Source organism: Equus asinus, chromosome 3 (genome assembly GCF_041296235.1).
Source record: "Equus asinus isolate D_3611 breed Donkey chromosome 3, EquAss-T2T_v2, whole genome shotgun sequence".
In the NCBI taxonomy this organism is placed as follows: domain Eukaryota; kingdom Metazoa; phylum Chordata; class Mammalia; order Perissodactyla; family Equidae; genus Equus; species Equus asinus.
The window spans coordinates 15,606,874-15,627,599 of NC_091792.1; the positions used below are offsets into that span (position 1 = coordinate 15,606,874).

At 39.1% G+C, this 20,726-nt stretch overlaps 2 protein-coding genes across 6 annotated transcripts in view; one reads left to right on the plus strand and one right to left on the minus strand.

Annotated features, from left to right (window-relative positions):
* The window catches only part of NUDT6 (nudix hydrolase 6), a 30,300-nt gene extending 23,568 nt beyond the window's left edge, over positions 1-6,732 (minus strand). The window contains exons 1-2 of one of the 3 annotated variants that reach the window (XM_070504720.1): positions 6,354-6,732; positions 1,571-1,774 (exon numbers count right to left, since the gene is read on the minus strand). In XM_070504720.1, the coding sequence (XP_070360821.1) occupies positions 1,571-1,774; positions 6,354-6,423 (274 nt within the window). In that variant the 5' untranslated portion in view covers positions 6,424-6,732. Of the gene's footprint in view, positions 1-1,570; positions 1,775-5,163 lie in introns of all 3 variants that reach the window. The other 2 variants (XM_070504721.1, XM_014845514.3) reach the window with 2 other exon arrangements.
* Positions 6,733-6,760: 28 nt separating this feature from the next.
* AFG2A (AFG2 AAA ATPase homolog A) overlaps positions 6,761-20,726 on the plus strand; it is a 307,360-nt gene continuing 293,394 nt past the window's right edge. For 2 of the 3 annotated variants that reach the window (XM_070504718.1, XM_070504719.1), the window contains exons 1-7: positions 6,773-7,005; positions 11,193-11,314; positions 12,398-12,555; positions 16,711-16,769; positions 17,375-18,019; positions 18,968-19,097; positions 19,366-19,422. In XM_070504718.1, the coding sequence (XP_070360819.1) occupies positions 6,843-7,005; positions 11,193-11,314; positions 12,398-12,555; positions 16,711-16,769; positions 17,375-18,019; positions 18,968-19,097; positions 19,366-19,422 (1,334 nt within the window). In that variant the 5' untranslated portion in view covers positions 6,773-6,842. Of the gene's footprint in view, positions 7,006-11,192; positions 11,315-12,397; positions 12,556-16,710; positions 16,770-17,374; positions 18,020-18,967; positions 19,098-19,365; positions 19,423-20,726 lie in introns of all 3 variants that reach the window. The other variant, XM_014845518.3, reaches the window with a different exon arrangement.

Here is a 20,726-nt window from a genome sequence, read left to right on the forward strand (position 1 = left end):
TCCTGCATCTGCTATTTCTCAGTTGTCTTTAGCTCAAAATAATCACTATGCCAAAGCGGCATAATCTGGGGTGGTACGTTCTGATCCCCTTCACTAGTCACACCTACCTTCTGTTGCTTATAACAACAAGTGTCAACTATTTTCTCTTCATCTAAAAAAACTCTGTATGTTTCCAGAACAATTTCTTACATTATCTTGTCCCCACTCCCAACAGCCACTTCAAATCCTAGTTATTCTTCAAGACTCTGGTCAAGTTCCAGGTCTCTCATTCCCAGAACTCCTATAGTAGATCTTAATTATAATACACAATACAGTACTTAGGTATAAACAAGTCCTTCATAGGACATTGTTTATCCAAATTTACCAATTCTGTATAGTAACTGGAAACTCTAATTTAAAAGTCATACCAATGAATTGATAGTTATCTGTATGCCTTTCTAACGAAGTATGAAGCTGTCATCAAATTATCAAGTGGTCTTTTGAAGTAGAGCTGAATGGAAAGTTTCTGAATGCCTGTACTTGCTACATAGGAGTGAGATCATGGACAGAGAAAACATTAGACATCCTTGAATAACCCTTTTAAGACTTCAAAGGTGCAAACTACCTTTAAAAACTCTTGTATGTCAAATTATAATGTTGTATACCTGAAACTTACATAGTCATACATAAATTTTACTTCAATGAAAAATAAAAAAGCCCTTGTAAATTATAGGAAGGCAAATAAAATTATCATAGTTAAGTTACTAATTAATATGTACTACTGCTTTCATTTGGTGTAAGTCATAAGGATTCTATACTATTTTAATTTTTCCGGAAATCTAGGAATTTTCTTAATCTTGGTTCTAAAAGCATCAACATCAGCAGCAGCAGCAGGGAACTTACTAGAAATGCAAATTCTCGGGCCCTACCCACACCAGCTGAATCAGAAACTCTTGGGGGTGGGGCCCAGCACTCCCTTTTAACAAGCCCTCCAGGTGATTCTGATGTACTCTACAATTTGAGAGCCCCTGTCTTAGCCTAAAGCAAGTCTTCTCTCAAGACTATGTCACTGAAGCTAATCGGTGACTCAAAATTCTATAATATATTGAAGTTAAGCCATTTAAAACAACTGCATGGCACAAGAACTTAATGTAAATGTCTTTAAGAAGTTCAAATCATCGAAAACCTGGTTTGCTGTACCTTAAATTCAACCTAAAAGCTATCTTGTATTTTACAAAGTCACATAATTAGTACTAATATGTTTGTCCTACCATAATGAATTTATTCCCTGATCCCAATTTAGTGTTACTATTTAAGTAGCAAAACTGCAATATCTGTGCAAAACATGTTCAAACATATCCTTTGGAAAACTAAACACTAAACTTGCTTGTTCTCTGTGCTGCCCTCTGCTGATTCATAAGGCAAACTTCATCTATTTAAAGCACTACTCAACAGTTCCAAGGAGGATAAATTAATGCTTTAACGTAAGCAAATTGTTATTCCACATGAATGAATTATGGCTCAACTGTAAGAAGTAAGAAATTGGGTGAACCTTTGACAAGTTAATTCCGATTATTAGATTGAAACTGACCTGCAACTCCTACTTGATGTGTAGCATATCCTGGTAATCTGCTGGGCCCCTCTCCCAGCCACAGGGTGAGCGTTGAGGAGTCCGATTCTGCATGGTGAAAGCAGAAGCCCAGGGAAGCGGCAGGAGCAATAAATCGGCTTTGGAGAATGGGAATGTGCAGCCATACTGCTATTCTACCTTCAGATCTCCATTGCTGTATTGCAGCTAAAAGGTAGAAGAAGATAAAAGTCTGTGAATATTGTCCAGTGAGAGGTGTGGAATAAATTAAAACTCATCTCAAGGTGTCAAGTCCTCTAGGTAGGCATTTTTAAGTGTCCACTTCCCTTACTGGTTAGCTATCTTGGGCGGGGGGGATCCCAACATGCCCTGTTCACATCAGCAGCACGGGAACTACTATGTTTTATTATAATTTCCACCTTGTTTATATGATTTTTCCACCAGACTGAATTCCTTGAGAATACAGTCAGTATATTTATATCATCTGACACAATGCTTGGCATATAATTAGTACTCAATAGTTGTGGAATGAACAAATACACTGATTTAAACAAAATAAAATACCACTTTTTTTTTAAGATTGGCACCTGAGCTAACATCTGTTTCCAATCTTTTTTTTTTCTCTTCTTCTTCTCCCCAAAGCCCCCCAGAAAATAGTTGTATATTTGTATATTCTAGTTGTAGGTCCTTCTGGTTGTGCCATGTGGGATGTGGCCTCAGGTCTGCGCCCAGGATCCAAATTAGCAAAACCCTGGGTGGTGGAAGCAGAGTGCACCAACTTAACCACTTGGTCACAGGGCTGGCCCCCTAAAATTCCATTTTAATGTTGTTCCTTTTAACATCCTTAGTTTTAATCTTTATAAATAACTATTATGGGTTTCTATTTACTCTTCCTTGAAGAGTTCTGTTGTAATTTTTTTTGGTTTATAAAATTCAAGGTGGTTAAAAGTATAACTTTGTTTTTATATAATGTATGCTAGTTCTTGAAAATTTTGAAAATAAAGTATAATGAAGAAATCAAAACTTCACATTTTATTAGCATGTACAGATAAAATTTTAAATTTTGACATTTTTCCATGAATATAATTTTGGAATTGACATCATACCATATATAACTTACAGCACATCTTTTACTATATATTGTAAACACTTTGTTATTAAAATTCTTTTAATGAATATAAATTTTTAAAGCCTACATAATTTTCCATATACAGGTATACTATAAGTTACTTAACTAGCCTCCTACTCTTGGAAAGATTGTTCCTAAATTGTCCTGATTATGAATAATAGCATGATGAACATAAAGATAGATTTGTTTTTGACTTCCTTAAATTCTCTTAGTTTATTACTTAAGATTGAGCCAGGAGAAAAAGATGCTAACGTTTATTGGCTCTTACTAAGTTCCTTTACATATATCATCTCATTAAGTTCTCAGAACCATGAAAGGCAGGTATTATCACCTCTAATTTATGGGTGAACAAATTAATACTTTAGTTTTAGAAAAACTTTTCAGATCTCTTTCTCCATCTCACTTAATCTATACAATAATCCTGTAGAGTATGTGTGTGTGTGTGTGTGTGGTGCGAAGGCTTGATTATTTATTTAATAGTTAAATTCCTTTTCCTTCTCTTCTCTTCCACACCTCTGCAGTAGGGCCTCCCTGTTAAGGACCATGTTTTCTACCTCTTTGAAAGTCGGTGTGCCTAACAGTGTGACAAACACGTGGGAGTCTTTCATATGGGGTCAGATCCTTCTCACCTCACTCTTTCTCTGATTAAATCTTTTTAGAATTGACATTCAATTACATCAAGTGAAATGCACAAATCTTAAGTGTACATTTGATGAATTTTGACATATGCATACGCTTGTGTAACCCACACTCCAATCAAGATTAATAATACATTTCTATCACCCCAGAGAGTTCCCATATCCTCCTTTCCACTCAATCATTCTAATCAAATGAAAAAGCTGAAGTTCCAAAAGCACAGTCACTTGCTTCCTGTTTTTTATCTTTACACTCCCTAACTTGGAGAATCCGTCAACTCCCACTGTCTCAGCTAAAATCTACACAAGGATGGTCGCCCAGTCTGACCTCCCTGAACACTGCATTTTTCTGCTCTCAGAAATTTTCTGAAGGTTTCTACTTCAAATTTCACACTGTATGTTCAAAATTGACTCCTACACCATCCATTCCAAACTAGTTTCATTTACAGGTTTATTTTTGGCACCAATGCTTGAAACTTTAGAATCACTTTATTCTTTCCTTTCTCTTTTCTCTAATAAACTCGAATGCTTTTTCTTTCTCCATTCCTCATCCCCACAGGTACATATCCATCCCTGAAAGTCTGCTCATACACCACCTCTCTGACAAAAATCTTGCCTAAGCACTGCTCACATGCTCTCCATAGGTGAACTTAGGGACTTACTATGTTAATGATTTACCAGAAGTTATTACACATTGCCTAATGATGTCTCTTCTGTTATTTATTTTTTCTAATACTAATTAATATTTCATGCATTTGCACTTCTCCAGGTTAACATGAGATTATGCACTGGGGCTCAGTTCATACTTACTAAATGACTGGCTTGCCTAAAGTCACACAGCTAGTCAGTTGCATAGCAAGGACCAGAACCAGGGTTATTTCCCGACTGATGTAGATGTATTATATGCGAAGCTGAGCAACATATTACCTGTTCATCCATCTAACTTTAGTTATCAATAACTAAAACAACAGACTTCATGTGTGACTCTGCATAACAACTCTTGCTAATACATAATACACAGTCAGTCCAACTTACTTGAAAAGAACAGATTTACACTTCCTATGAGGCCTTCTTCTCAGATTATTTCAGTTTCTCTTTACAGGCAATACTATTCAGTTTTGTTTGACTCAACAGCAGAATTAGCAGTAGCTCGTAGAGGCAGACAGTGCAGGAAAAACAGAATCTAAAGCAGGGAAATGCTCAATCTCTCTTTGTCTCAGTATCATCATCTTAAAAATGGGGGTAATAGTAGCACCTACCTCACAGGGTTGTTATTAAATGAATTAATATTTGTAAAGTTCTTAAAACAGTATCTAGCACTTAGTGAGTACAACAGAAGGTTTTTTTAAAAAATAGAAAAAGTATACAGTACTTAAGAGTTTATAAATTAGTTTCATATACTTTATCTTTGATAACCACATCCACCTAGTAATTAGGGCTGGGATTATTCATATAAACAACCTAAGAGGCAAATATTTTCTATCTTCAAATATTTGCCTAATGCCTGGCTAAGCATGTGGCAGAACCTAGGACTTGGACCCTGGATGTGTGACTCCAAACCCAACCTCCTTTCTGCTTTGCCTTGCTGACTAAGGTAGGGCTTTAATCACCTGTTTGGGCAGAGTGTGCACAATAAATACCTGTATCTACCTACAGAAATGTACACATACTAGAGGATGAACATTGATCTGATTCTCCTACTGGTGATACTGTTAGAGTCAGCAGTTATTCACAAGCAGGAGAGAAAATGAGGTGAAGAGGTAAGCGGCTTGGGAATGACAATGACTAAAGAATAAAGACAGCTAGTCGATCGTATTTACATAGATGCTCACTTGCCATATTGTTCAATAGGATAAAGATTATTTGAAGTTTCCTGTTAGTATGAGAGAATCTTCCCATGGCTGAACGTCCAGGATATGCCTTCAGTTCGATTATAAGGACCCTCAGGCGGGATTTAAAAAACAGGCTGTTCCAACCAAATCATGGGCTTCTCTCAAAGTGAAGGCTCCTCCATCCAAGCTTCCTTTCTTAACACTGGACTCCAGGTTCAAAGACAGAGTTTTCCTATCGAAACTGAAACCACCCGCCACCCTCCCCGGTCAATCAGAGAGGACTTGTTGCTCTGTAAGGAGAAGCAAACTCCAGTTCCTGACGCGACGGCTCCTGACCCAATTTGTGCACAAACGTGACCACTCAGAACCTCTCGGGTCCACTCGTTGTCTACCACCTCTACTAGAATCTGAGCTAGTTTTGTCTTGGGCAAAGTGCCCGGCTGAACCACGGCTCGGTAGCTGATGGTAAACCATAACGTAGTGATATTAACGAGCAGCGACTGAGCGTTCAACAGGCGGCAGATAGCGTGCTGAGCACTTTTCACGTGCATTAGCCCACTTAACTCTGAGCCATCCCCTGTGCTCCCATCACCCAGTTGATGGATGAGGAACTGGTGGTTGACAGAACTTGCCGAAGGTCACACACTAGAAAGTGGACCAGAAACTAGGGCGGCTGATCCCAAAGTGTGGGATCATCGCCATTTCACCACACCGCCTCAGAGACCTCCCAGCAAAGGGCACAGGAACAAAAGGGAGAGAGCCGGGCGGGTCATTGCGCCCTCTCCCCTTCCCTCCGGGCTAGGGACTTGAACGGGGGTGGGGCCGGATCCCTTCATTAGAAAGGCTCGGGTGCCGCGCAGCCCCTCGGCCCAGGCACACTTGCCCTGCAAGCCCCTCTGGAAGGCGGCGGCGTCCAGGCGGTCCAGCGCGCCCAGCCGCACCGAGACGCCGCCGAATCTGTCCAGCTCTCCCCGCAGCTCGCCCACTACGGCCGGGTGGTCTTGCGCACAACCCGCGTCGCCTGACGCCCCGCGGGACCCTGAAGAGAGCCTGGCGCGGTGGGCCCTGGCCAGCACCGTGCGCCAGCAGACCCCGCTCGGCAGCGGCGGCATCACGGCGCCGTCCCTCGACGCCCCACTTGCTCGGCCCCAAATCACGCTTTGTTTGTGCTCCCGAGCGGAGGTCCCTACCGTAAATTTTAGATGAGCGCCACCCCACCCGGCTCAGAGTTGGGTTAGGGTTACCACTTGGCAGCGCCATAGCGAGGAGAAAGCGAAGCCCTGTCTCCCAGCTCCTTTCAGGAATTTTCTCGGCTCCAGGAAAGCGGGTGGAAACTCCCACCACTTTTTCCCTCCTAATTTAATTGAACAGACGTTTGTTTAGCGATGGGGAAGGCAGGCGGAGACACGAAAAAGTCTTATCTTTCAAGAGTTTACAATCCAAATGACGGTAGTGTCCGCTTAATCCGTCTTCCTTTGCAGAAGTCAGAGCCTCTTCAACCTCTTCAAAGACAGCGGGGTCTGAAGACGCGGGGCTCGCCCTCTTCCACTGCGCTCCACTCGCGGGATTACGGCTCCGGGCGGAGCCTCGCTGACTTCTGCTCCGGAAGTTCTTCCTCACAGTAAAGCGCGCACGTTGAGCCGGCTTTGCCGCTGCTTCTCTCAGGCAGCGTTCTGATCATGTCTTCCAAGAAGAGCAGAAAGCGGCTCAACCGAAGCGGAGAGAGTGGTTCGCTCTCGCCCTCCGCTGCTCCCTGTGCTGCGGGGGCCTCGGCTTCTCCTGCTGGGCCAGGCATCGCGGCGGTGGCCGGGACTCTGGCGGTGACCAACTTCTTAGAAAAGGGTAAAGAGTTCTGAGAGGGAGACTCGAGGCCGAGGGGGCGCAGCCCGCGAGGGCGAAGGCCTGGCGACGCCGCCCGTGGCTGCAGGGGCTTTCGAGAGCTGCGCGAGGCCCGGCCGTGAACGGCCCAGCCGTCCGCAGGCCCCCAAGCCGCGCCTGCGATGGCTTATCCGTGGCCGAGTCAAGCTGTCTCTTTTGTAAATTGGTTTGGATTTCTAAGTTGCACTGAAACGACTTTGCCTCATTTAAGATTAACGACGTATTTAACTACAAAATTGCTCATCTCTAGCGAGCCTAGGATACATACACTAAAAAAATTAAGTACCCAGTTCAGGAAAGATGTGGATACATCCTTCCTAAGAGACATTATTGTGCGTTTAAAAATGAAGGTGCCTTTTCTTGCTGTTACTACACAGGTTCTAGTATTTAATAGCAGCTATTAATTGCACCCTGGTCTTAGCAGTAGGTTGGGTATGTCGTGCATATCTCATTCAATCTTCACAGGAGCCCTGGGAGATGGGTACTGTGTTATGATGCCCATTTTACAGAGGAAGAAAACGTGGTTTGTTCTAGGTTACACAGGTACTAAGTGGCAGAGGCGATATTTGAGTCCAGATGTGTTTGACTCTAAAGCCATTATGCTAAATCACGGTACCCTCGAGTTGGGAGAACGGATTTATCTGAAAAGTCATTTGGTCGGTAAAGCTTCTATGTGTTCAACCTATGTGTGATAGCTTTGAAAAATGGATCAGGTTAAACTGGTGTCAAGATTTTTACGTTTAATGCAAATCCTCAAGACACTCTTAGAGTTAACGTAGTGTTTCAGTATTCCTTGGGAATCAGAGGACAGCTTATGTCCTGCATGATCAAATCTCTTTTTCAACCACATCCTTCCCATTGACATTTATACCTGCTGATTTATCATCCATCTTAAATCAGAACAAAAGCTCCACATTTTCTTCTTACCACCGCCCTCTCTCTCTCTCCACTCTTCATTTCCACATTTCTGAAATGGAGCCGGCTGTGCCTCCTCATCTTTCACGTACTCCTTAGGCTGTTCGTATTTGACATCCATCCCATCATTTGGTGGAAACTGTCCCTGCCGTGGTCACAGATCATCTCCATGTTGATAAAACCAATGGACAGTTTTTCGTTGCTTACCCTACTTGACCTCCAACAGCTTTTGGCATTGTCCACCATTTCCTCCTTGAACACTTTACTTCTTGACTTTTGTGTTATTAAACTTTCCTAGTTTTTCTCCATCCTTTGTTGGTACTTTGTCAGTTTTCTTTGCAGGCTCCTCCTCTTCCACTTGACGGTCAGATGTTGAAGTTCCTCAATTCTTAGTCTTAAAGTCCTCTTTTTTTCTCTGTAAGTCTTCTTTCTTTGCCCAAGTTCCTCCAATGCCCAGAGTTTTCCATCTATATCCTCATTATTTTCAGATTTATACTTGTAATTTATACTATTTCTGAGTCTTGATCCAGCTGTCTGCTAGACCAATGCTGCTCAAATTCTTTAGGGAAGGTTTTTAAATTTACGATATGTCGCAGGTCAGCACTGTTGTATAATACAATAAAAATAAATTACTAGAAAAATAAGTTAAAAAATATAAATTTTTATTAGATTCAACAGATATAAAATTATCAAAGTGCAATAGAAGCTTCTAAATGCTTCTCATTTTCTGTGCTTATCCTGTCACAAAGCAGTAACAAATAGTTTGTGAACTGCGCTTTGAATAGCACTATACTATACCTCTTCTCTTGGCTTTTTCAAAGGTGCATCAAGACTGGCCTCATGCACTCGTATTTCCTCCAACAAAACAAGCTCTAGCCCTGTTCAGTTTTTCCCATTGCAAAATTCAGAAACCCAGGAGTCATCCACGACACGTCTCTCTCTCACATCTCACATATTCAGTCCACCACCAAGCCTATCACCTAAATATTTCCCACATTCCTCTTCTTCATTCCGTTCCCACTGCTTCCACCTTCATCTCAGACACCATCATCCCTCACCTGGACTACTACACTAGTTGCTCCCTTCCAGTTCCTTTTCTGCTCTGCAACCAGGACAGTTGTTTAAAATGAAGATCTTGTCATGACCTTGCTTTTCTCCCCTCACTTGCCTCCAGTTGCTGTCAGAATGAAAACCAGCAGCTTGATACAGCCTGCTGCCCTCGCTGCTCTTGAACTTCTTTATACGATCCCTCCTTTTCTCCCACCACTCTGCCTGTGCTCTTTCCCTCAGATGCACGATGCTCCCTGCTGTCCAGGACCTCTCTGTGTGCTGTTCTTTTTGCTGAGAATTCTTTTTTTCTCTTCATTTAGTTAATTCCTAATTTTCCTTCAGATCTGAATTTAAACATTACTTTCTTGGAGAAGCATTCTCTGATACTTCCAAATTAGATCAGATCCCACATTATAGGCTCTCCCAGCACCCTTAGTCATTCTTTCATTGCATTGATCTTATTTTATAATTCTATGGTTACTCAGTGATTGTTTAATAACTCTCTCATCCTATTAGATTGTAAGCTCCATGAGGCCAAGAACTGTGTCTGCTCTTTTCACCTTGTATCCCCATTGCTTAGCATAGTATCTGCCGTATGGTAGGCACATACTAAATATTTGCTGAATGAACAAATGAAGGGTGGGTAGTTTGAAATTACTGTTACTATCTCATTAGTTAATCTGGCACATAAGGTACTCAACAAATGTAAATTTAGTTAATGGGGAACGTGGATGTCACAATATATTTTTCAAGTATTGGAGGAATGAGGACTAGTGAAGGGAATTGTGTGGAAGACAGCTTGAGCAGTTGTGGATGCTGTGAACAGAGAATGCAGAATACAAGATATTGGGAAACAAGGCCAGTGGATGGGAATTTGAACGTGATCTCCATTGGTGATAGACCTAATGTTCGTGGGAAAGTTGAATTTCTTTTGAGCCTCTCATATTATGAAATCAGCTTATTTCATTTTTTTACACAGTACTGTTAGTCTTGGCTCTGTGAGGTGTTTTGTTTTTCTAGATTTGTTCATCCGCTGACAGGAGAATAAATGTGTTGGGAAATTACCTTGTAGTGATAGAGAATAATGTAAATCAGACATACCTCTTGGTTTTGCTTTCATTGATTTAATTCCTTTTTAATTACGAAAGATCTGTTTTTCTGACATTTAGGAAAAAATATTAGAGCTCTATGATTATGGTATATGTATCTAATAAGATTTTTTATAATAAATTTTGTAACAAAGTTTGTGGCAGGTTAAAATTTCCTAAGTGTTTGATGGATTTTTTCTGAAAAGAAAAATATTGTGTACTTATCTACTACATTCATTCATTTCACTGATATTTATTATACAACTGCCTTATTTGATGAACTACAAGACATTGAAGATACAAAGATAAATATGACCAAATTCCTGCCCCAAAGCAGCATACGGTTTAGGAGAAAGTCAGACTGTACAGCAAATGAATATTAGGATGATAAATGCTAGTATCTGGCAGCATAGAGTGCTGGGAGAATCAGAGGAGGGATATCTAACCAAATGTAGAGCTTGAGTGGGTGGGTGGGAAAGGGTAGAGATGTTAGCACATCATTTTCAGAGATGTTGCCAATTGGGCTGAATTCTGGGCCCCTTCTTTGGCCAAGAGTTGAAAGCACTAATGTTCGTTTCAGTCGCTGGAAAAGACCTGTGTTACTGTCTTATCCTTGTATTCTTGGGAACAGAAAAGAAAAATATCTGATTGCTATCATGTGGGCCAGAGGTGGAAGCAAAGTTTAATCCTTTTGAGCCAGATGAGTGCCAGTTCCCTAATTCAAGCCTTTGAATACTAGTAGCTGACTCAACTTAGAATCTGTAATAGGAGAAGCTCAGTATGCAAGTATGAAAAGCCCTATTGCAAGTATGTTCAGTTCTTAATGCAATTAGAGATTTTTTTTAAAGAATGAAAACTAGTAACGACCCATAAAATATTCTTTTTTAGTTAGCACTCATATTATCAGTGGACCCTCAAAAGGTTTGGTTTTAATTCTGCTTATTAAAATAAGGAGGGTTGGAACAGTGGTTTCCCGGGTATGGTAATTGTATTCATGTGGCTGTGTGGATGGAGGATTTTTATTTACTCCAAAAGAAAGCATGCTTTAACTTCACTTACAAAATATTACAAAACTAATTGTCTTTTCCTTCATGATAGATGACAAAGTTCCTAAAACATTCCAGAATTCCCTCGTTCAACTTGGACTCAACACTATGAAGTCTGCAAATATATGTATAGGTCGACCAGTGTTGCTTACCAGTTTGGATGGAAAGCAAGAGGTAAGAGTCCTTTTCATTTCCTTAGTTTAGAAAGAATTGAGATGTTTTTGATTTTAATTTTTAGTTCAAGCCGGAATAAATTAAAAACTATATTTTAAAAGACCCTCACATCTATATAAACTTTTCCCTACTTTGATGTCTGCGACTATGCTGGGCGTAGCAGCACCTAAATATCATGATGTAGAGAGAGGCCTTTCCTCAGGAGGCAGTGACACACTTACTATCAGCCCTATTTCTCCTAGTCTGTTAGTTATATTTCTCCACAGAAACGTTATTTGGGGGTTTGAAGGTCATCTCTTTTGTGTACTAGTGTTTAATTACCCTACTTGTTTTCAGCTGTGTTTGTCCTTGCTGCCATTCATCATATCTGAGACTCCAAGCCCAGGACCTCTCCTGGAACACTGTTGGCACCTTGGCTTTCTTCCTTGCTGCTGGCCCCTGGCTGCCTCTGCCAGGTCTTCTGCTGCTGCTTCATCACTCAATGTTCTCTCATCCACTTGGGTCTTCTGGAAATGTTTTGAAATCTCTGTCTGCTGATGGTGTGCTTCCCATTCTTTTCATTATTCTGGGCTTAGACTTTTAAAAATCCTTTACTGTGTTTTGTGGAAGGGGACACTGTCAATGTATGAGCTCAGCCCACTAATTTGAGCTAGAAATCCTTGCTCCTCTCCCTTAACATTTAAATCTGATGAGATTTAGGTTCCCACCAAGCTCTTCTGCCCATTCCTTCACTATTTCCTGGATGTAGTTTATGCTCCAGGCTGGATTACCTTACAGTTAGCTTGCCGTCAGTATTTTTTCTCATTTTTTTCTTATCATCTGTTAATGCCTTTGTGTCTTTTCCTAAATCCACTTTTCAAATCTTCCACCATTTTTGCTGTGGGATCATTCCTAATCTTCACAAAAAGTGTAATATTTATAAAAAAAGGTTTTTGTGACTTGTGTCAGATTGTAACTCCTTTGGGGTAAGGATTGTGTTTTGCAGATCCACGTACTTGGCTGTGCTTAGCTTTCTGCCTTATAAATTAATGATATACTTGAATATTTATTTTTTCATATTTTTATTTCCTGTGTTCTGGGCAGGTCTATACAGCCTGGCCTGTGTCAGGATTTCCTGGAGGCAAGGTTGGCCTGAGTGAAATGGCACAGAAGAACATAGGTGTGAGGATTGGTGATACCATCCAGGTCCAGCCTCTTTTGGGTGCTGTGCTACAGGCTGAGGAAATGGACGTGGCACTCAGGTTTGGCACTTTTCTTTGGTGACTGTCTGGTGCAATGATGCCCAGTAGAAATATAACGAGAATGACAAATGTGAACCACGTATTTAATTTTGCGTTTTCTAGTAGCTATATTAAGCAAGTAAAGAGAAACAGGTGGAATTAATTTGTTTTTTTTGAAGATGATGATTAGCCCTGAGCTAACATCTGCCGCCAATTCTCTTTTTGCTGAGGAAGACTGGCCCTGAGCTAACATCCATGCCCATCTTCCTCTATATGTGGGATTCCTGCCACAGCATGGCTTGCCAAACAGTGCCATGTCTGCATCCGGGATTTGAACCAGCAGACCCCGGGCCACTGAAGCGGAACGTGTGAACTTAACCACTGCACCACTGGGCCAGCCCCAGGTGGAATTAATTCTAATAGTAAATATATGTATATTTTTTTGCTGAGTAAGATTAGCACTGAACTGACATCTGTTGCCAATCTTTTTTTTTTATTTGAGGAAGATTAGCCCTGAGCTAACATCTGCTGCCAATCCTCCTCTTTTTGCTGGGGAAGGCTGGCCTTGAGCTAACATCCATGCCCATCTTCCTCTGCATTATATATGGGATGCCTACCACAGCATGGCTTGTCAAGTGGTGTCATGTCCGCACCCGGGATCTGAACCAGTGAACCCCGGGCCACCAAAGCGGAACATGCACACTTAACCACTGTGCCACAGGGCCGGCCCAATCTTCCTCCACTTTATTCATGGGTCTGACAAGTAGTGGCTGACAAATGGTATAGGTCAGTGCCTGGGACCTGAACCCATGAACCCGGGCTGCTGAAGCAGAGTGCACTGAACTTAACCACTATGCCATGGGTCTGGCCCCTGTAATATTTCGTTTAACCAGTATTTGTAACATCTGTTTTTAACATGTAATTAACTATAGAAAACTATTAATAAGATATTTTTCATTGTTTTTCAAAGTGTCTGCAAAATTCAGTGTGTATGTTACCCTTGTAGCACATCTCAGTTTGGCCTATCACATTTTAATTGCTTGCTAGCCCCATGTGGTGAGTGGCTAGTGGCCTCCTGTGTTAGAACAAGCTAGATGTGTGCCATGTAGTAATGGACTAGGGACTCTCTAATGACATATGATGAGAGTATGCCCTGATGTGTTAGGTGAGAGCAATTATTGCTGATGGATATTTAACAATGTTTTTCATCTTGGTTTGCAGTGTAGTTGGGGCTTCTTATCTTTTTTACAGTTGTAAAGAAGGGGGTAGATTACTGTGAGTAGGCAAAAAACAAGTTTTAATTAAGACTGCTCAAGCAGAGTACCTAGTTGTATATTTTAACTCTGATTATTCAATCTAGTAAAACATCCATTTCTATCAGATTTTAAAATAGTTCCTCACCAAATACTAATTGTTCGAATCACCTTATCGATAAAGTATACTGCCCATCATCTTGGATACTCTGTATCTAATAGGCTTTTGACTCAGTTTGCATGAAGAAGTCTTATCAAAATTCATTTAAAAAAAGCATCTTTTGATACTTTAATAACACCTTAGGTAACAATTTGGGGGGTATATTTACATTCTATGCGAGAATCACAAAACATTTTTCAGTCGTTAGCTTGATTTTAAAATGTTTTTTTCTCTTTTGCTACCTTTGTAGATTCCAAGCTTGAGTTTCTACATATTTAAAAACTGGAAAATGTTTTCAGAGCATTTAATAGCATTTTAACAAGCAATAAAATAAAAAGCAGAAAAGAAGAGAGAACACAGCATATGTTGAGCACCAGCTGTGTATTGGCACACACACTTTTTCCCTTTTTATTTTTTCATTTAATCCTCTACACATCCTGCAAGTTACCCATTTTCACCCCTTTATTTACAGAGGAGGAAATGGGCTCAGTGAGGAGAAGTAACTTGCCTGTTTCTTTTATGGATTAGTTAGTAGTACTACTCAGATTAAATAGGAATAATCCAGACTGTTGTAAAGCAGTGCTGCAGCTAGCAGTAATCCGTTGACTGGATTTTTGATGATCTGCAACTAGTCCCACCTCTTGAGGGCGCAGCAGTCTCAGCTCATAATGGTTGCTTATTACTGTAGAGGGACTGTGTATGTTTTAATTGCATCTTGGTTTTTAAAATTTCATTTTGAAAAAATCTTATGTTTCAAATGTGGCAGCAGAGTTAGACAAGAAACTTAATTTCCACTAAGAAAATTTAGTAATTTTAATTTGCTGCTTAAATCCTTCAGTTGTATCTGAAAAATTTTATTAATAAGGTTAGAGCTCCTTCTAGTGGAAAGAATTTTATCTGCACCCATTCTTTTTGTAAAAACAAAACTGGTTGAGTGGTTTTTACTGTTCTTGTACATATTTGTAAGTATCTTCTTTTCAGAGTTTAATAAATAGAAACAATTTAAGTGTAACTGGTTTCAGAGTTCTGTAAACAGGAGTAAATTTAAGCATTTGAGACACATACATTTGACTCATGAGATTTCCTCCTTATTCTATATATTTAAAAACTCTCTCTCTCTTTTAAAAGAACATCCAGTCAATTCTTGTTACTTGTGGTAGTTAATGTTCTATAAAGTTGCCACAAACACTGAATTAGCAAATACTGAACCATTGCTCCTTGGGGCGCATATATATATATATATATTCACATATACACACACACACACATATATAATATAAATATAAATATATATATATATATTACATAGATTGTAGTCTTAAATCCTTAAAACAACTCATCATTCCCCTAGGTTCTATTTTCTTTATTTTACAAAGAAGGGGCGGTTTAAGAGTGTTAAGTGACTTGCCTGAGGCTACCCGACTAACAGATGCCAGAGTTAGGATTCAGATCCCCTCCAGCTGGCCCCAGAGCTGGAACTTTTTCTTCTGCATTGCACTGCCCCCTACCATCTCCAGTCTCCATCCTCTGTCATCTCTGAACACGAATTGAAACAAGAGGCCTTCTTTAAACTCAGCTGGGAAAGCGTTGGGTGGCCCAGATTTTTTACTTGCTCTACTCACATCCACAAATGACTGGGAAAGCTCTTCTAGTGTTGATTTTGGGACTGCAAATACATTTTAGCAAGTAGGTGAATTTGCAAATATGGAATCCATAAATAATGATGATCAACTATATTGGTTTTGTTACTGATAAAGTGACTGAAGAATAAGGCTTAGATTTTGACCAGATGGTTTGCTAACACACCCCTTCCTGAGCTAAACTATCCCCCCTCCACTGATTACCAACAGAGCTCACACACTGTAGGCATCCTCTGCTGATGGAGGCTTGTTTACACATGGAGAAGTAGGGAAAATGCACATGTTCTGAGAACTCTCCAGGAACATAGTTCTTTACAATGATTTTTAGTGTGCCTACTTCTGTACTCAAACAAGCAACCTTCCTGGAAGACACAGTTATTAGTCAGAAGAAGGAGTTCTCATTTTTCTTAGGCATGCTCTTTCTTCAGAATAAACTTTCATGGCACCATTACCCTCCTTTCTCTTATTTCTACCTCTTCAGATAATGTACTATAAAGGATTTGATTTTCTTGAAAGATAATTTATAAATTATACAAAAGGAGTCAAGTAAGCTTTTAATAAAAGCCTTTCTTCAAACTAGGCAAGTTGAGAAAGGGAATGATTAATTTAGGCCAGTGTTTCTCGAATATTTTTGACTATGACACATAATAAAAAATGTATTTTTATTCTGACTCATTGTACACATACATCCACAGATAAAGTGCACATATACAGCCACGTGTATGTACCTATATAGGCATGAGTGCATGTATGTGTAAAAAGTAATGTTTTACAAAGCAATATTTACCTTTTCTTTGTGTGATGTACTCTGACATTTTGTATTCTATTAAAAAAAATGCTGAATGAGATTGACTGAAATGATTTCATGATCCACTCATGGATAGTACCGTATGTTTTGAAGAACACTCATTTAGCCACTAGGATACCAAATTGCAAATCATATTTTCACAGCTATAAGAAGTATCTGAAAAGTGTAAATCATTCCAAAATTGTGTAAATCATTTCCAGGTTGTAAACTAGTTATTCTTTTGATTAGATCTACATGACAACTGTGTACATGTCATTTTATATTACATTTTAATTTCTGTTGTACTTAGTGCTGATTTTTATTTCCCTTTTACAGTGACAAAAATGTGGATATTAATGAAGAACAATTGACTGGTTGTCTTCTGAGAAAACTAGGTGAGACATATATTTTAAATAGTTTTTTAAATTTTGAGAAGCAGGGTAGCAGCAAATAAAGTAATGTGTCTTTGAGGTCCTGTATATATAATAGTTTTCTTCAAAATAGTGTAGAGAATATTCTCCTCAATGAATTGATGTCCTTTTGAGATAGAGATTTTTTTCCCCCAGTTGATTGGCAGTTGAGAGAATATATGACTTGTCTATGGACAAAGTCAGTAGTAGAGCTGAGACTTTTAACCCTTGAGCTCTTTCTCTTTCCGGTAGGAAAGTTATTATGGCTTGCTGACTTAGGTATGCTGTCAGGTTAGTTCATTATTGAACATAGAATGGCTGATTATTTGTTTATATAGTTGATAGTATCCTAGATGCATTGAGTGTAGAGGATTTCAAAGAATCATCTTATCCTTCTACCTCCAGATAGTTTTCTACCAATGGGAATATTAGGTCCTCTATTTTTCACAACACTTATTTTATAAATGCTCCCATCTTTGATTTAGTTTTTTCAGTCAGATAGTTTGTTAATAGATGAAATAAATAGCTGTTTAAACATTAAAAGGGTGAAAAATTGTGCTAACATGTATATTTAATAAATTGTTTTCCAGATGGCAAGATTGTTTTACCAGGCAACTTTCTGTATTGTACATTCTATGGACGACCGTGCAAGTTGCAAGTGTTGCAAGTGAAAGGGGTAGACGGCACGATATTGAGAAAGCCTCAGAGTGACTCTGACACTGATACTCAGGGAATGACCTCTAAATGGTCCAGCACAGAAACCAGTACCCTTGATATATCTGTACAACTAAGCCAGCTAGATCTGGAAGAGCCCCAGGACCCAACATCAAGCAGTACTCCTTGCAAACCAGTAGATGACAGAATGATAAAGAAAGCTGGTGACATTTTATTGGATGTTACCCAGAGTCCTAGGGATGATGGTGGGCTTGGATTAGAGGAAGTCACAGGCCTTACATGCAGTTTTGAGTCTGCCAGAGAAGGAAACGAACAACTTGTCAATAAAGAGAGATTGCTGAAGTCAGCCAGCTTGGGAGCAAAGTGCAACACTGATACTTTTTATTTTATTTCTTCAACAACAAGAGTCAGTTTTACAAAGATTCGTACAAATTCAAAAGAGCAAGACAACAAATTCAAAGTAACTTATGACATGATAGGAGGCTTAAATAGTCAGCTGAAGGCAATTAGAGAAATAATTGAACTGCCCCTCAAACAGCCGGAACTTTTCAAGAGCTATGGTATGATTTCTTCAGTGTATTGCACCTCAAAGTGTTAAATTCAAACTAAAAAGCAGTTGGCTCATTCCACTTATCTAATGATCGCTCACCCTTTTTTCCCGTTTTTCTTTCCTGAGTGATAGGTATGGTGGGAGGTGAGAGTTGCTTTGGGAGAGGCCAGTTGAGAGAGCCTTTTTCTGTGCTTGGTTTCTTTAGGTTGTAATGTGAGTTAGTTGCAGCCTGTCCCTTCTAATTGCATACTCCCACAATTGTTTGTATTGAATCTAGAATAAGTATCTTGTCGTGCTGGATCAGCTGTAATGACTAAAGAAATAAACCAAACATTCGAATATGTTGGATAAAACTTCTTTGTTAGGAAATGTAGCTGTGTGCAGATCTCTTTGCACTGAAGCAAGTGGTTGAGGGAGTGACTTGGCTCTTAGGAAACTCAGGACTTCCTCTGTATAGTTACTGCCTAGATCCTCTGCATGTGTTTGGTGCCTACCATCTCTTTCTCTACTCTTTCCTTTTTCATGAACCTTTATATATATAAATGAACCCTTGGATTGGTATTTTGCTAGTAATGGTTATTCTGTTCTCTGAGACAGCTAGTTGGATGAAAATTGGGATTGGTAGCTTGCCTTTGGATGTCCTTGTTGTCTGAGCTTTGTTTTCTGATCATTGAACTCTGCTGCATGGGATGGGGCATGGCAACAGTGTGTGTGTCCAGCCAGTTTTTTGCCAATGTGCCTGGCCTGGTTGGGTCCATAGAGAGAAAGTCAGTGCTGGAGGTCAATGTTTGGACTAATGAGTGCATCTTTTTGGGGAGAAAAAAGAAGGTCTGATTCTTACTTTAGTTTTGTGATGCAAAGTAAATTTATATTTTATAACTTGTGTTTGAAGTCATATGATAACACTTATAAGAAACCTAGTAATGCTGAATTCAGTGTTCTCTTCTTTTTCTTCCAGGAATTCCTCCCCCTAGGGGAGTGTTACTCTATGGCCCGCCAGGTACTGGAAAGACAATGATTGCCAGGGCTGTTGCCAATGAAGTCGGAGCCTATGTTTCTATAATTAATGGTCCTGAAATTATAAGCAAGTAGGTGCATAATTTAATAGAATAAGCAATATTATTAAATATACTTCCTAAATGTGGTTTTTAAAAAAATGGCAGCGTAGTATTCTGTCTGGGTATTTCATATGTTGAAATATTTTAAATTTGCTTTTTAATGTATATAAAAATTGTTTGGAGAATAATTTTGAAAGTAATTTTAAGTTTTCTGGAAATATTTGAAAAGTGAGATGAACTTTTATAGACAAAGCTTTAAAAACAGAATTGGTCCTTAAATGTGTTTTATTTGTTACAGATTCTATGGGGAGACTGAAGCAAGATTACGTCAGATATTTGCCGAAGCCACTCTGCGGTATTCTTTATTTTTAGATGTTTGGAATTAGTAGTCAAGGCTGTATTAATCAAAGTATAACTAACTTTAAGTGTTAGTAGACATACTAACACTTTATGTGAAGCATGAAAGAATAGTACAGAAATAATAGTGATAGCACTAGAAATAGATTGTAAATCTAATGAAGCTCTGTCTAATCTGTTTCTATCTAATATTGTTTTGGAAGTTTGGTAAATGAGTTATTAAAATAGATAAGGTAGCAAAAGGTACAAACTTTCATTTATAAAACAAGTCACAGAGATGTAATATATAGCATGGTGACAATAGTTAATAATGCTATATTGCGTATGTTTGAAAGTTGCAAAGAGAGTAGGTCTTAAAAGTTCTCATCACAAGAAAGAAAGTTTTGTAACTATGTTTGGTGACAGATGCCGACTGTCCACAATACATAGAAATATTGAATCATGTTGTACACCTGAAACTAATATAATATTAAATGTCATTATATCTCAATTAAAAAAAATCACAAAGTAAAAGAATTGAGTGTTGTTTGATGTCATGTGACTGAGCATATAAATTTATGATTTTCTCTTTTGGGTACTTAGGCATATCTAGTATATCTAGTTCCCTTAGTGGACTGTAATATTTTAGTAGCCCTTCATGCTTGAAACTTTATTGTTTTTTGCTTCAAAGGGATAAATCTTCTATTCTTTAAAATGATTCTTACTGATTATTCTTTAGTTTAGGCTATCATGTTACATTGCAAGAAATGTTAGAATTTGGTCTATAACTTGGTCTAATGTAATAATCATAATATGGCTATGTCTCCACTATTGCTTTGGTATTTAACTTATCATAAGTACTACCTTGTTATCAAAAGAACTTCCATTTTTAAAGTTTTTTTTTCCAGTGATAGTAGGTGAAATTAGTTTGTAGTCCCAATACTGAAGATTTGAGAATCAGTGGTTATGTTCCTGGTTTGTTGTTATGTTCCTGGCAGTAGAGGCTTCCTCTTGTGAGAGAATGTTCATCTTTTTATGGGAGAATTAATCATCTTGAAAGTTCTTTTTTTAATAGGTAAAAAAAGGAGAGCATTTCTGCTCTTTATCCCTTCGACTTTAAATCTCCTCCAAGGGACAACATCTCTGGCCTCAGCTTCTGAATTGATCCTGGCATAACAGTTTAATGGGCACTAGTGAGCAAGTTCTCTCTGGGCATAGACTCTCATCTTATGAGCAACAGACTGTTCTCAATACTCTTCTTTTTATTGAGGGCAGATCCACTAGAATGTGATACTGTGAGGTAAAATTTGGACCAGAATTAAC